At 38.4% G+C, this 15399-nt stretch overlaps 1 protein-coding gene across 3 annotated transcripts in view; it reads left to right on the top strand.

The window, feature by feature from the left end:
• LOC124612947 (Na(+)/H(+) exchanger beta-like) overlaps positions 1–15399 on the top strand; it is a 1149910-nt gene that overhangs the window by 1072780 nt on the left and 61731 nt on the right. For all 3 annotated transcript variants that reach the window (XM_047141462.1, XM_047141460.1, XM_047141461.1), the window contains exons 17-20: positions 1514–1609; positions 3584–3705; positions 7658–7860; positions 14532–14621. In XM_047141462.1, the coding sequence (XP_046997418.1) occupies positions 1514–1609; positions 3584–3705; positions 7658–7860; positions 14532–14621 (511 nt within the window). The remainder of the gene's footprint in view (positions 1–1513; positions 1610–3583; positions 3706–7657; positions 7861–14531; positions 14622–15399) is intronic.

The raw sequence follows: 15399 nt of genomic DNA, 5'->3' as shown, positions 1-15399 counted from the left end.
GAATCTTTCTGTGATTATTGTGATCAGCTTTTTAGAGTAAACATGCTATTAGGTCCTGAAATTGCTGATACAGCTACTGCTTAGGTGGAAAATGATTGCAGTATGCATTATGTAGCAGTGAGAAATACACTGTCCATGATTTCCAGAACCATAAGAAGGCATAAGGAAACTGGAGGCTCTGCAGGGAAACCTGGAAATGGCCTGAGAGTCTCCTGTACATCAAATCAAATGATTTGAAAATTGTATGTAATGAGATGAATAAACCACATAACACATAACATAACATAACATAACATGACCACTACTTACCGTTCTTCTCCACCATCATTACACTACGGCCAATAAAGCATGAAATAAACTCCAGCAAGTCCAAGGGGTCAATGCTAGTGAGACAACTGTCCAGACAAGACTGGAAGAAGACAATCTTCTATACAAGAAACCTGCTATAGGTGCTAGAATCACCATAGGGCATCACACAGCTTGACTAGAGTTTGCATGTGAAAATAGAGGTTGGAGAGTGCAATGATGGGAGAAATTATTGTTCACCAGTGAGTCACAGTTTGCCCTGTGATCACCTGATGGTAGAGAGAGGGTCTGGATAAGGCCTTGGGAAAGGTAGCCACTGGCTCATTTTCATTGAAGGTGCCTTTTTGGGATGGTTCTCTGATGGGGCAGGCAGGAATTAGTATGACTGCAGAGATGGATTTGATCCTCATGCAGAATGGGAGCCTTATAGTAATTCAGCATGTGGAGCAAATCCTTTTGGAGCATGTTGGCCTTTCAGTCCATTTATCAGTAATTGTTTTACACAAATGCATGATAACAAATGCCCACATGATGTAAGAATTGTGTGAGAGTTCTTGGATGAGGTGGATATTCCTGCTATGGCTTGGCATGCTCAAAGCCCTGATGCAAATACTATTGTCAGTAGGTAGGATTGTGGGGAGAGAAGGACTTTGCAGAACTATTCAGAAACCCTGAAGGGCTTATGGGAGCCCCTCCTGAAAGAATGGAAAGTTATTCAAGAATAGGTAATGCAAACTTTTGAAGGTGTAAAGAGAGGTCTGTGAAGTGAAGCATGAGATGCAGAAAACTAAAACAGAGGAATGTTACCTTCATGAACTTTCTCAAAATTTGCTTGAAGTGGCTGTGTGTCTGAATTACTTTGTTTAGAATCAGTTTTTTATTTCATTGTCAGACACCTAGATGCAACTGTACCACAATATTTTATCATAAAATAGTAGATTAGTGTCACAGAATTGACTCAACTTTTAAACGAATTTTTAAGAAATTGGGGTTATTTTATTTTATTTTCTAATTTTTTGCCACTCAGTGCATTAATATGTGCCACAAAAATGTAATGTATAGTATGTAAGTGTAACAGTTTTTTTAGTGTTGATTTCAATGTGGGCAAATTATTCCTTTGGTTAGAAATCATTTATAAAGTCACTGAAACATGTGCCATGTAATGATTTTAAGTCACTGATTGTCAGTAAATTATTGTTTGTTACAGTATTACTTTCTGTGGTCTTGTGCAGGCTCACTATGCTCTCAAGAATATTTCACGGAAATCATACACAACAGTTAAATATTTTACAAGGATGTTGAGGTAAATTATCATCATTTGTGTTACATTAAACTTATTTGCATAGTTTAAGATAGAAACTGAGTGAATGTAATTTCAATAAACAATAGAATGACTAAAGACAATTACTCACCATGTAGAGAAAACATTGAGCAATTGATAGGTACCCAAACAACAAATTAAGCATGTAGGAGTAGGATGGGTTATCAAATTCTGACATGAGTGGTTGTCTTATATGAAAAAGGTAGAGTGTAGACAGTTGAGGGAAGCAGAAAGAAGTTGTTTAATTTCGGAGTAATGTATTTCCAAGTAGCCATTTATACAGAATGCAATAAGATTATCTGCCTAGAATCACCATGAACTTCTGGAATATGCTGTGCAGCCTTCTCCAAGAAGTGAAGAAGAGAAAGAAATTTCTGTTGAAATAACTATGTAGCTAACATGTTAACAATGTAGAAGAAGATAGATTGCTACTTACCATAAAGATGACACATTAATTAGCAGACAGGCACACTTAAAAGACACTTACACATAAGCTTTCTACCACAGCCTGTGTCAGAAAAAGAAAGAGAAACACTAACACAACCAAGCACACCTCATGCTCACATGACCAGAAACTCTGATAGCTCAGGCTAAATTGCATTCTGTGAGGTGTGTGTGTGTGTGTGTGTGTGTGTGTGTGTGTGTGTGTGTGTGTTTTGTGTGTGCGTGTGTGTGTGTGTGTGTGTGTGTGTGTGTGTGTGTGTGTGTGTGTGTATGTGTATGAGGTGTGTGTGAGGCGTGCTTGCTTGTGTGGATGAATGGTGCGCTTCTTTTTCTGAGGAAGGCTGTGGCCAAAAGTTAGGTGTAAGTGTTTTTTTAATTGTGCCTGTCTACAACTTAATGTGTGATCTTTACAGTAAGCAGCAATCTATCTTTTTCTACACTGTTGATGTTCCTACCTGGAGTTTCCATTGTTTTCTAATATGTTTGTAATATTATAGTTAAATCAAACTATTCCATGACAAAAACAGCTCATGGAAGAAACAGTCTTAGCAAGGCTAATGAGACTATTTATTTTTTTAAATGCTTCATAGTGTATCACAACAAAAACAAAGGTTGCAAACACTGTCATTCATCTTCTGAGAAGGACTTGCTTAATTCAGAAGTCCAAGAATGAGAGTGATATTAACAAATGCGGAAGTAAATTTGAAGGCACCCAAAGAAATATTATTGGACCATTACAGTAAACTGGTGCATAATGTCAGAAGCTCTTTGAAGTTGCTCACTTTAACTTGCTGTGCAGAAAAACGTGAGAAGACGTATTATTGTTTGATTACACTACTGGTGATAATTCCCTGAAAACTGTAACAACTATGAAATACCTGCGAGTATTGATCCTGAGTGACCTAAAATGGAACAATCACGTAGACTTAGTCATAGCAAAAATGGATGCCATACTGAGATTAATTGGAAGAGTCCTAAGGAAAAGTAGTTTACTCAAAACTCCCATTCAACCAGTTCTTGATTATTGCTCTTCAGTCTGCAACCCTTACCAGGTAGGATTAATAGAGGAGAAAGAGATGATCCAGAGAAATGTAAGTATGAGAGTGGCCAGGAGATGATAATTAACCTTCAGTGTCAGATACTACAAAGGAAGCTTCACACATCATGGAGAGCTTTACTGTAAAATTCTAAGAGTTGGAGAAATTTGAGCCTCAGCAGATGCTTACTGAATATTACTCTTCATGCAGCACATTTGTAAATGGAGCAGGAAAGGCGAAAATTGATGTGCTATCAGAAGTATTTATAGAACAAGATTTTTCACTCTGCAGCAGAGTGTGCGCTGATATGAAACTTCCTGGAAGGTCCTGAGTTCAAGTCTCGGTTCGGCACACAGTTTTAATCTACCAGCAAGTTTCAGAAGTATTTATATTTAAATTAAAAAGTGACACTATTAATTGTTTTCCAACGTGACACATCACTGGATATCAATATAATTTTTCTTCTTTGTTTCAGTTCCACAAGTGATGCTGTTATTTTTCTTTTCTTAGGAATGGTACTAGTGAGTGATCGACATATATGGCATACAGGCTTTGTTATGTGGACACTTGTGTTATGTTTAGTTTGCAGGTTTCTTGGTAAGTTTTAAAAAAATGCTTATGGATAATAATTTTTAACTCTTATGCTGAACAATTATGTTTTTTTTAACAAAACTGTAAATATCATTTCCAATAACAAAAAAAAAAACAGGTACAGAACAATAATAATTGGTAAAATTTCATGTCAATACAATGATAATTAAAAAACTAGCAACTTTAAACATAAACCTACTGCACCAATTAATGGTATTAAATAGTTCAGGCTACCCTAGTTTACTTATGAACCATTTGGTTTTCATACATTGCAATGACCTGAGAAATAAGTCTGGGTTTATGTGACACTTATGTCCTCTATTCCTCCTGCAAATTTTGTGGCAGATATGATGTCTTCTATTGAAGTCATTCCTGTCCATCACTACAAGAAGCTAACAAGTTTGTCAGTCCTGACCAGTCAGTTCATGTGTCCAACATATTCTATTTATTGATTCTTATTTATCTTGAAAATCAGTCAACACATAAGTCTGCAGCATACAGTATTATATATAGACCTTGAAAAGTTTGGAGAGAAGTAAGATCAAATTAAATATTCAAATCATGTGCTGCACTGTCTGTGAAAGGTTTGGATATGGATTCCAATCCAATACTGATCATATATAAGAAGTGGATTTGAAGATATTGGCTGAAACATTGTAAATTTCCTCCAATTTGCACACTCTAAAATTCTGAATTTTTATAGAAATGTGAAGAACAATGTAGGCTCTTCACATCATCCCCCTTCAAAAGTTTGAAAAGATCCATTGTTATAAGTGTTACTTGAAAATTATTTAAATATATCCTCCAGCTAAAATCAAAATTTAGAATCATAGTATGCTAGGAGAGAGCATCGCAGTTTGGAACACTTTTCAGACTTTTGGCACGAATGACCCCTGTAATAGAAGCTTAATATATTATCATCTTCCACTTTGAACTGATAGCATTCACTTTATGTTTGCTGCAGTCTATTCCTGAAATGTAAAAAAAAAGTACTCCAGAAAAGTAAGGTTTTCCAAATGTGGTAAACTGCTCCAAGGTACAACATGGCCATATATCTAAACATAAATATTCTGTGGGAGATTTGCCAGTGGTAGCGCCAACAGAGAAGATCAGATTTTCTCACCAGCATGGCAGCAGCTGTGAGTGGAATATCTTGAAGGAGGTTAGTGTATTTTGAGCTTCACATCTATGTTGATGCATAGCAGGTTGTACCATTGTAAACAATAAAGTGCATTTTATCCATAACCATGCCACTGTTAGTAATTCGGTTTATCCTTTCCTGGGGTAAAATCCACATTGATGACCTGCAATGACCAGAGGCAACAAATTCAAACCCTTAAGCTTTCTGTGAACTGGCTACTGTCTGTTGACAATGGAGTCATCTTGCAACTATAATGTTCTGGAAATGGTATGACAAGACAGTGACTTTCATAAAGTCCATTCCATGCTTCATGTCAACATGTTCAGCGATGGCTGCTTGTGAAACAAGCAAATAACTTGTTTCAGTTTAGTGCCACTGGTCTTGAAAATGCTACCTACGCTACCAAACAATGGGTACCCATGGACGACCTATTGAGTACCTTTGTTCACGAATGTAAACAAAGTCCAACAGACTGCTGCAAATGCAAATTACTATGTTCTCCAACTTTATCAAGTCCTTTGTGCTGTTTACAGATCCAGTCAACCTTTTCATACTGCACTATATGATCCATCTGGTTGGATAATTTATGGACATCCCCAATGGAGTTACAGCCATGCCACATTAGGAAATTGCCTTACTCATCACTGACATGGCCACTAACACACCCACACACCAGTAGCATGCCCTTATACCTTAGTTCAACCTTGACTTACAACTATTCTGTCCAGACCAAACAATGACGCAATTCATGATCACTGACTGCATATTTACCACCCGCAAGATTTCTGACAACAGTGAAAAATTTGTCACATTACTGTGACACCTACGCAAAAATGCAGACATTATCAGTGACAACATTGTGGCAACCACAAATAACAACAAATATGACTCTGTGAAATCAGCACTGTTCCAGCACCTTTCACAGATGCTGGAGTAGCAATTAAAAAAATTCTACGAAGAACATCTGGGAACCAGGACACCTTCACAACTTTGGTGCCAGCTACGTTTGCCTGTGAACATTAATGTCAGATCAGATCACACACTTTGGACTCTGTACATCATCAAACTACAACCCCAAGTGCAGATAACAGTCATCTCACCTGAACACAAATCACTGGACAGAATTTAATATTGGTGGATACGATTTTTACAGTACTGCAACATTTACAATGTATCAACACCACCAGCAATAATACCCTGCACCAGGACACACACAAGCTATGCTGCACCAAACAACAGCAAGCTGCCAAACCGACCTGACGATGCCTGACTGCCTCCAAGGGTGACCTTAACACCCCTCCACCCCACCTTACCCCTCCCTCCAATAGGGCATCAACCTCCAGTCAATCAAAATAACACTCACACAGCTCAAACTAAGTGGAAACATGCAAGCTAGTGATAGTATGCTTTGTCAGTGTCAAAGGGCACAATATCAGCATGTGAATGAATCTGAATGGAGCAGAATGATTAGTCTCTGGAAAATAGGTTTGTCATACCTTGATATTGGAGTTCACACAGGCTGTGCTGTTATGACAGTGATTCCTATGTGGAATTGGTTGATAGAAGAGGGTCACAGACAGAAATGAGCATGTGCTGGATAACACAATGTGATCACAGTGCAGGATGATTGACATTTCATCCATGTGGCAGTAACTAACAGAGCAGCTTCATCCAAAGGCCCAACATTGCAGCTTTGCAACAGGTATGGACATGTTGGCATTAATGTTTGACACCATTTACTGAGGGATGGACTGTTGGCAAGCATCTAATTGCATCAGCTTCCATTTACCAAAAATCAGTAATGTTTTAGACTGGCATGGTGAATGACAAAATGTAGTGTTTTTGGATAAGTCCCCTCCATCTTGTCCTACAGTGATTGCAACATATGTGTTAGACTTTATTGTGGTGAACACAGTCAGGCAGACTGCATTGTTGAGCAGTATAATGGACAAATGCCAAGTATGATGGATTATGGCACCATTGGCTATAACATGTGATTTTGTCTCCTATGTATCGAGGACAGTTTGAACAGCAACTGCTAATTCAGGGAGGTTTTATAGCCCAAGGTATAGTCCCTCTCGCAGGCATTTTACTTGCCACATTTCAGTAGGCTAATGCATGACCATATGTCGCATGGCATATACAAGTCTTCTTCAAAGAAAAACTGGCACCATGGCCCCCCCGGGCTGGTATTTTCACTTGACATATGGTCCACTGACATATCTGAGATAAGGTCAGTCAACCGCCTCAATAGACTGCTAGCATATATGAAGGATGCCTGATAGAAAATGATTATATTCCATACCCATATGCAAAATAATTTCTTGTTACAGGAACAAATGTGGAAAACAATATTTTTCCCTCTCCAGTGTCTGCTGAAGGAAATTGTCTTAGTACATTATTATGAATTTGATTATTACCATTTCAATTTGTACCAACTTACTAATGTGATAACAATCTTCAAATCCATGGGACAAACATGACATGTAATAATCATGTGTCACATTGCACACATGAAGCAACAGTTAACATAGACCGTTGGTTACAAATGGCAACCAGTTGCATGGTCTCTTTCATCCAGGAGACACAAGAGTGTGCGATTGGCAATCAAAGTTGCAACTAAGGAAAAGAGTTTCAGTTTTCGGACTGCCATTCTTGTATAAATTTAAACAAAATTTATGTTTAGTATTTATTATTATATATAATGAAATATATTGAAGAATTTCAGAGTATTTTGATGCAACAAAATGTTAAATTTTATGAAGATAGATTTCACTGTAACAACATAAATGAATGAATACATTTACTGCTCCACAGGGGTGTTTTTATTAACAGCTACAGCAAATCCTTTGCGAGTGAATAAAATTAATGCACATGAACAGTTTATTATGGGATATGGTGGACTCCGAGGTGCTGTGGCTTTTTCTCTGGCAGAGATGCTTGATAAGAATGTGATTGCTCCTCGTCAAGTATTTGTGACTACCACCCTTGTTGTTATACTCTTCACAGTTTTTATACAAGTGAGTTGTAAAATAAATTCAAGTCAATATCAATTATATATTTGATAAGTTCATGGTTTTGCAGTTTTTACACTCTTTACTTTCTGCTGTAGGATAAACACTTCTGAGTTTATTGTTTCACTGCATGCTGCAATAATTAACTATAGCATAATGAAAATTAATGTAAAATGTTTATGATTTTAAATACTTCAGGATTATAGGAGGACATTCACTGAAAACTAGAAATGGTGAGTTGTTGATAAGCATACACAAAAGAAAGAAAACTGATAGCTATCAAAGTTACCTTTTGACAAGGTATAATAAAATAAAACACACACACACACACACACACACACACACACACACACACACATGCATATACATGACTATGCCCCTACATGGTGCTGGCTAGATTGACAGTGGTAATACTACTTTTCAGCAGGTGGTCTGGTTGTGGTGGGAGTAGTGTCGGGTGGGGTGGGTTGAGGAAGAGGGAGGTAGTATGCAGATGGAAGGACTGGGAGTGGCTGCCACAATTGCAACAGCTGGTGGGAAGAGACACATGCTGAAGGCTATGTGGGGACATGAATTTGAAGGGAGTGACTGGACAGACAAAGGGCAAATTGTTGGGTGAGCGGTGCAGGGACACTGGGTCACCTGAGATTGAGATCACATTGATTTTGAGAGTGGAGGACGTGTTGTAAGGGTGATTCCCATCTGTATAGTGCCAGTCCATATATCTGCCACCTCTCCCTCCCACATTCCTGGGCAGCAAACTGGTCACCTCCATCCAACCCACTAGCCACCTAACTCCAGTTCCTCTCCTTGCCTCCCATCTTCCTCTCCCTCTACCTACGTCACCTGACACTAATCCCGCCACAACCAGTTCACCTGCCGAGAAATAGCAGTGGCACTGTCAGTCTAGGCGTATGACATAGGATCACAGGCATGTGTATTCATGCATGCATATGAGCACATGCCTGTGTGTGTATTGTATTTTACTCTAGTTTGTCAAAGAATAACATTAAAAGATTGCAGTTTTCATTCTTTTGTGTGCACCTATCAACAATTCAAGGCTTTCAGTTTTGGTGAATGGTCTCCTTTAATCCTAAAGAATTAACGTTCTACAAGAACTTTCCTACCATGTTTATGGTTTTCTCATTTCTATTATGTATTGTACAACTTTTAGACAATACCCAACAATTAAGCTGTACTGAAATTGTATTATTTTTCTTTAGTAACTTTTTGTAATTATGTTGTGGGTACTATAATTGTCAATTGGGTAAAGATGTTGTAAGTCCTGTACATTTTATTACCACAATAAATGCAAAAATTAAGGAACAAAAACTCAGGTGAAAACCAGAGAGATAACTCAAATGAAGTCATTAAACATAACCAAAGATACCATTAGACTGTCATCACACAGGCACAAATGTAGTCCACACTTCCAATTACATGTTCAACTGTTTTCATCACCACATAGTGACTCCCCCCCTGCCCACAGAACGGAGCTTCTGGGATAAAGAGAAACTTGTGTTGAATTGTTCTGCTAGCTCTCGTGTGAACCAGCACTGGTATCATTGAGTGAGTGCACTCGTTGAGAGGAGAAAGTGCCTGGTGACATGTGAGCATCTGTGGCAGCTGATTCCATTGGTAATGACTGCAGAGTGGCCAGTGGGGCTGGTAGGGTGGAGACCTGATCAGCAGGGAAGGTCTACAAGAGGACATGTCTGGCTGAAGGCTGCCATTGTACAGTGTCATCTGTGGGAGGAGGTATGCTGGTATTACCCATTCAATGAAAATCCTACTTCATTTGACTTAAATTAAGATCATCATTGTGTGAGCATCTTTCCAAGACTGGAAAGGGACTGGTTTAATGTGGTTGTAAAGGTACTTAAATGAGATCCATGTGTAGCATGGTATGGGTATATTGAGCAAGGTCTTTATGCCTAAAGAGTGGCTTTACATAGCCAGGCACTGTTGAAGTTTGGTAATTTAAAATACAGTTCCTCATTTGTAGCGTGACTGAGTGAGGTTCTTCAGTGTGGCCTTTTGTTGCTTGGGGAAAAAAGTTTGATGGAAATCTCAAGGTTTCATCATACAACATTTCTGCTGCTGAAGCACAGAGGTCAGTTTTGAATGCAGTCCACATAGTAAATAACACCAGTTGCAAGGCAATCAACCAGGAAGACTTGTGAAATATTAACACTGACCTGAGTGTCTTGGACAGCATTCCACCATGCTGTTGTTTGTTGGATGGTAGCTGATGGAACAATGATGAGTGAACTCCCATAAAGTAGCTAGTTCATTGAACTAAAAGGACCTGAATTATTGATCTTGATCCACTGTTACATCTGTTTGGCACCCAAACCTTAAAATCCATTTAGTGCAACTGTCTCAGGAGAAATGTCCATTTCAATCAGCAGGTAGACCTGTCAGTAGCCTTAAGAATATATTTGAATCATTGCCCAGAGGATACTTGAGAAATATGGCACATCACTTCTCAAATGGAACTGAGAGGCTAATGAATATGTACAATGACTTTCACTGACTGAGAAGGTAACCAGGTTTTAGCCCACAAATGACAATCACATTTTACTCCCAGCCAGTGGCATCTGTCTGTTACCATATGAAGAGTCATTTTAGGTCCAGAATGTGTGGGGCCACAAATTTAGTCCAAAACCTGTTTTGTACAATGGAAAGGTACACTCATTTCATCCATCTCTTCTTCATCTATCTCCTCTTCTCTTTCTGTAGTATTGTCCTCAAGTTTGCTACCCTTATATAAAACCAGTTTACAGAGAGATTCCGTGATGATATTACAAACTTTCAGAGATGATGGCGTATGGTCTGAGGTAAGGGATCCTGGGCCTGAAATGATAGAGTTGAAAGTTATAAGCAGATATCATTCTAATACCTCTGACAGTTGGTAGTTGGTAATGAAGTGACGAATGGGACACTCCTTTGAGGCTGGTTCTTAGGGGCAGTGTGAGGATTGGGGGTGTGAGAGGAAATGGCACAGGAGATCAGTCTTTGAACCAGGTCTAGGGGTTAGTGCCTGTCTATGAAGGTTTGGTGAGATAATCAGCATATCCCTTCCCTTCTTTGCCATCTCCAGATTGCTACTGCCATCCCACATGATAGTTGCATTCTGGTCTGAGCTGCCAGAGGTGACAGTCATGTGTGTATGAATGGTATGTATTTCTCCATTTCTCTTTTACTAATGAAGGCTCTGCCTGGAAAGAAGCAACCTATCTTTTCCTACAGTGTTAATATGAGATATAAGCAACATCCATATATTCGAAAGATAATATGCATTCAGACTGAAGTTCATGAACTGGTTCGGGAAAAGATTATCGTATGTATCACACTTGTGTTTATGCATGAATTATGCAAAGAAAGGACAAAAATGAATGATGGAAAACATCTACATCTACATCTACACAGTTACTCTGCAATTCACACTTAAGTGCCTGGCTGAGGGTTTATCGAACCATTTTCATACTACTACTCTACCATTCCACTCTTGAATGGTCCGTGGAAAAAGAAACACCTAAATCTTTCCATTCAAGCTCTGATTTCTCTTATTTTATTATGATGATCATTTCTCCCTACGTAGGTGGGTGACAACAAAATATTTTTGCATTCGGAAGAGAAAGTTGGTGATTGAAATGTCATAAATAGATCTTGCCACAAAGAAAACCACCTTTGTTTCAGTGACTGCCAACCCAACTCACATATCATATCAGTGACACTCTCACCCCTATTGTGTGATAACACGAAATGAGCTGCCATTCTTTGAACTTTTTCGATGTCCTCCGTCAATCCTCCTGGTAAGGATCCCATGCCGTGCAGCAATATTCCAGCAGAGGATGGACAAGTGTAATGTAGGCTGTCTCTTTAGCGGGTTTGTTGCATCTTCTAAGTGTTCTGACAACAAAGGACAGTCTTCGTTTTGCCTTCCCCACAATATTATCTATGTGGTCTTTCCAATTTAAGTTGGTTGTAATTGTAATTCCTAGGTAATTAGTTGAATAGACAGCCCTTAGATTTGTGTGATTTATCGTATACCCAAAAGTTATTGGATTTGTTTTAGTACCCATGTGGATGACTTTGAATTTTTCTTTGTTTAGTGCCAATTGCCACTTTTCACACTATACAGAAATTCTCTCTAGATAATTTTGTAACTGGAATTGATCGTCTGACAATTTTACGAAACGGTAAATTACAGCGTCATCTGCAAACCATTTAGGGGGGCTGCTCAGATTATGACCAAGATCATTTATGTAAATCAGGAACAGCAGAGAGCCTATGACACTACATTGTGGAATGCCAGATACTGTTCTACTTGATGATTTACCATGTATCACTATGAACTGTGACCTCTCTGAGAGGAAATCACGAATCCAGTCACACAACTGAGACGATACTCCATATGTATGCAATTTGATTAATAGTTGCTTGTGAGGAATGGTATCGAAAGCCTTCTGGAAATCTAGGAATATGGAATCGATCTGAGATCCCTTGTTGACAGCACTTATTACTTCATGAGAATAATGAGCTAGCTGTGTTGCACAAGAACAATATTTTCTGAATCCGTGTTGGTTATGTATCAATAAGTCATTTTCTTCAAGGTGATTCATAATGTTTGAGTACAGTATATGCTCCAACATCCTACTGCAAATTGAGGTCAGTGATATGGGTCTATAATTCAATGGGTTACTCCTATTTCCTTTCTTGAATATTGGTGAGACCTGTGCTACTTTCCACTAGAGGATGAAAAATTCTGAGAACAAATCTGAATGTACATTAACAAATAACAAACTATCTATTTGAGAACAGAAGATGTACTAGAAACCAGAAAAGGTAAACAGACCAAGAAGATGTATGAAACTGGAATTTTTGAAACTTTGTAAATGTTGTAAAGAAGAAAAACAATAAAAGTCCAGGGTGGAAGACCAACAATATTATGAAAAGGATAGATTGCTACTCACTATAAAGATGACACTGTGAGTTGCAGACATGCACAATGAAAAGACTATTACACATTGAGCTTTCAACCAAAGCCTTCGCCGGAAAGGAGACACATACACATTCACGTACGCTAGTGCACCTTGCACAAGGTGTGTGTGTGTGTGTGTGTGTGTGTGTGTGTGTGTGTGTGTGTGTGTGTGTGTGTGTGTGTGTGTTTCCTTCATGAAGAAGGCTTGGTCCAAACTCAATGTGTAAAAGTCTTTTCATTGTGCCTGTTCACAACTCACTGTGCCATCTTTACCGAGAGTAGCAATCTATCCTTTTCATAATATTGTTTTAAAGAAGTAATTCAAATTAAATCAACATTTTACAAATTCTGGACCAAATATCTGGCATCTGTTAATAATGTTAGCTGATTTTAGTATATACTTATGTGATTGGTAATACACTTTCTATCACATTTTGTATACTAGTAAAAGCAGTTTGTCAGTAATTTGCCAAAGAGACTCTTATGGAACTAAAGTTTAAGTGACCAAAGCTGGCTCTTTTAACATGTTCATTATCCAATGGATATTTCTACATACAGAGTGGTGGAATTTCATTTTATTTACTACTATGCACAGACTTTAATCTCATCACCCTGTGTTTCTGTGTGAATTTCTTTATTTACTACAAACTTAGTGTATAAATCCACCAATGTCTTGGGAGGTAGTTCCATTGCAGATTGCATTTCTAGGTGCATAATTAGCTGCCTCATATTTCTGCACTGTTGAAAGCTATCTTGACTATTATCATGCAGCTAGGGGGTGCTGCAAATGGCTGTGTAGGGTGAATTATCCTGAAAAATATACTTGAGCTATCCCAAGCACTAACGGTACCCACAGAAACTGCTTCTTTTTTTAGAAAAAGCCAATTTGTCTGTAAACGGTGTGTCCATGGCAGGACTAGATGATCTTCACAATGGAAACAGTGTCAAGGAAGATCTCTGAGTTTTACATCCACCCCCACTGCCAAAGAATATGCAGTGGAATCTGAAACTTATTTTAATCCAGTGTAACACCTCATCTGCTGGACAGCTAACAACAACAATTATCAGAAATTATGAAAAGAGAATGGTCTGTAGATAACTGATAACCCTTAGAGCATGATGGAAGTGTACACTCAGTATCTGTACCTAGATGACACATTCCAAGTACTGATGAGGATGCCTCAGCAGCTACTGAGGATGTGGGGTACAGATGCTTGTGGCTTTTGGCTTTCTGTAAAATAAACACTGCCTTTTGTCTGGGGTATAAGGTCATTCTTGGTTCATTCCTGTGGCTGGCAGAGGAGGTTGGAATAACTGGTTTTGTGTATGGTGTTATTACAAAGCCTTCTGTCAAATGAATTGTTCCTGTAAGGCCATTGATATCTGGGTTGGAGCAAAGTGGAAACTTTGAAACAAAGACTTGGTAATTTTATAACAACTTAGGGTGTGATTTCTTACACTGGAGTATGTTTTTCAGGGCAGTTTACACTATACACTGGCTTCCAATTACATGGCAACAGTGTAGTTTTCAACAACACATAATAGAGATTAAAGTTATAGGGTTCTGTTAAAAGTCTCATGGGTGCAGTACATGCTAGATTTTTATTTCAGAAGCTGATGTAGCGTTTATTTTATTTTTTTATTTTTTATTTTTATTTATTTATTTATTTATTTTTTTTTTTTTTTTCAGGGCAGCACAATAAAGCCACTGGTGAAATTACTTCACATTAAACTTTCAAAAATGGGTCAATCATCTCTTAATGAGGAGCTTAATAATACAGTAAGTACAGAATGAAACTTATAAAAATATAAAAATTACATATAAGGTAGAATTTTTCCATGAAGTGGCATAGTCTAGGTTGCAAATATGCACAGCAGCTACTAATAAATAATTCAGCTTCACTGATGTTGGATATTGATTCTCCCATCACTTTTGGTGCTGTATGTTGTTTCCTTGTACTTGTCAAAATAATATTTTTGTATCAATACCAGAGAAGGAAAGTTGCTACTCACCATATAGCGGAGATTCTGAGTCACGATAGGCACAACAAAAAGATTCACACAATTATAGCTTTCGGCCATTATGGCTTCTGTCAGCAGTAGACACACACACACACACACACACACACACACACACACACACACACACACACACACAGAAATGCAACTTGCACACACATCTGCAGTCTCAGAGAGCAAGTTGTGTGTGTGTGCGTGCGTGCGTGTGTGTGTGTGTGTGTGTGTGTGTGTGTGTGTGTGTGTGTGTGTGTGTCTACTGCTGACAGAGGCCTTAATGGCCGAAAGCTATACTTGTGTGAATCTTTTTGTTGTGCCTATCGCGACTCAGCATATCCACTATATGGTGAGTAACAACTTTCCTTCTCTGGTAATGTTACATTCCATCCTGGATCGTCCATTGTTTAATATTTTTGTATGTTGTATTCATATAACATTTGTAATCAAATATCAAAAGACCTGAAGGCTGTGTGCACAATGGACTCTGCAGACATGTGGCGAAGAAAATGTGCTCATGTAGAATACCTCAGTGCAGTAAACCC

This window comes from Schistocerca americana, chromosome 4 (assembly GCF_021461395.2).
Source record: "Schistocerca americana isolate TAMUIC-IGC-003095 chromosome 4, iqSchAmer2.1, whole genome shotgun sequence".
NCBI classification, from domain to species: domain Eukaryota; kingdom Metazoa; phylum Arthropoda; class Insecta; order Orthoptera; family Acrididae; genus Schistocerca; species Schistocerca americana.
This window is presented reverse-complemented; position numbering and strand designations above follow the sequence as displayed.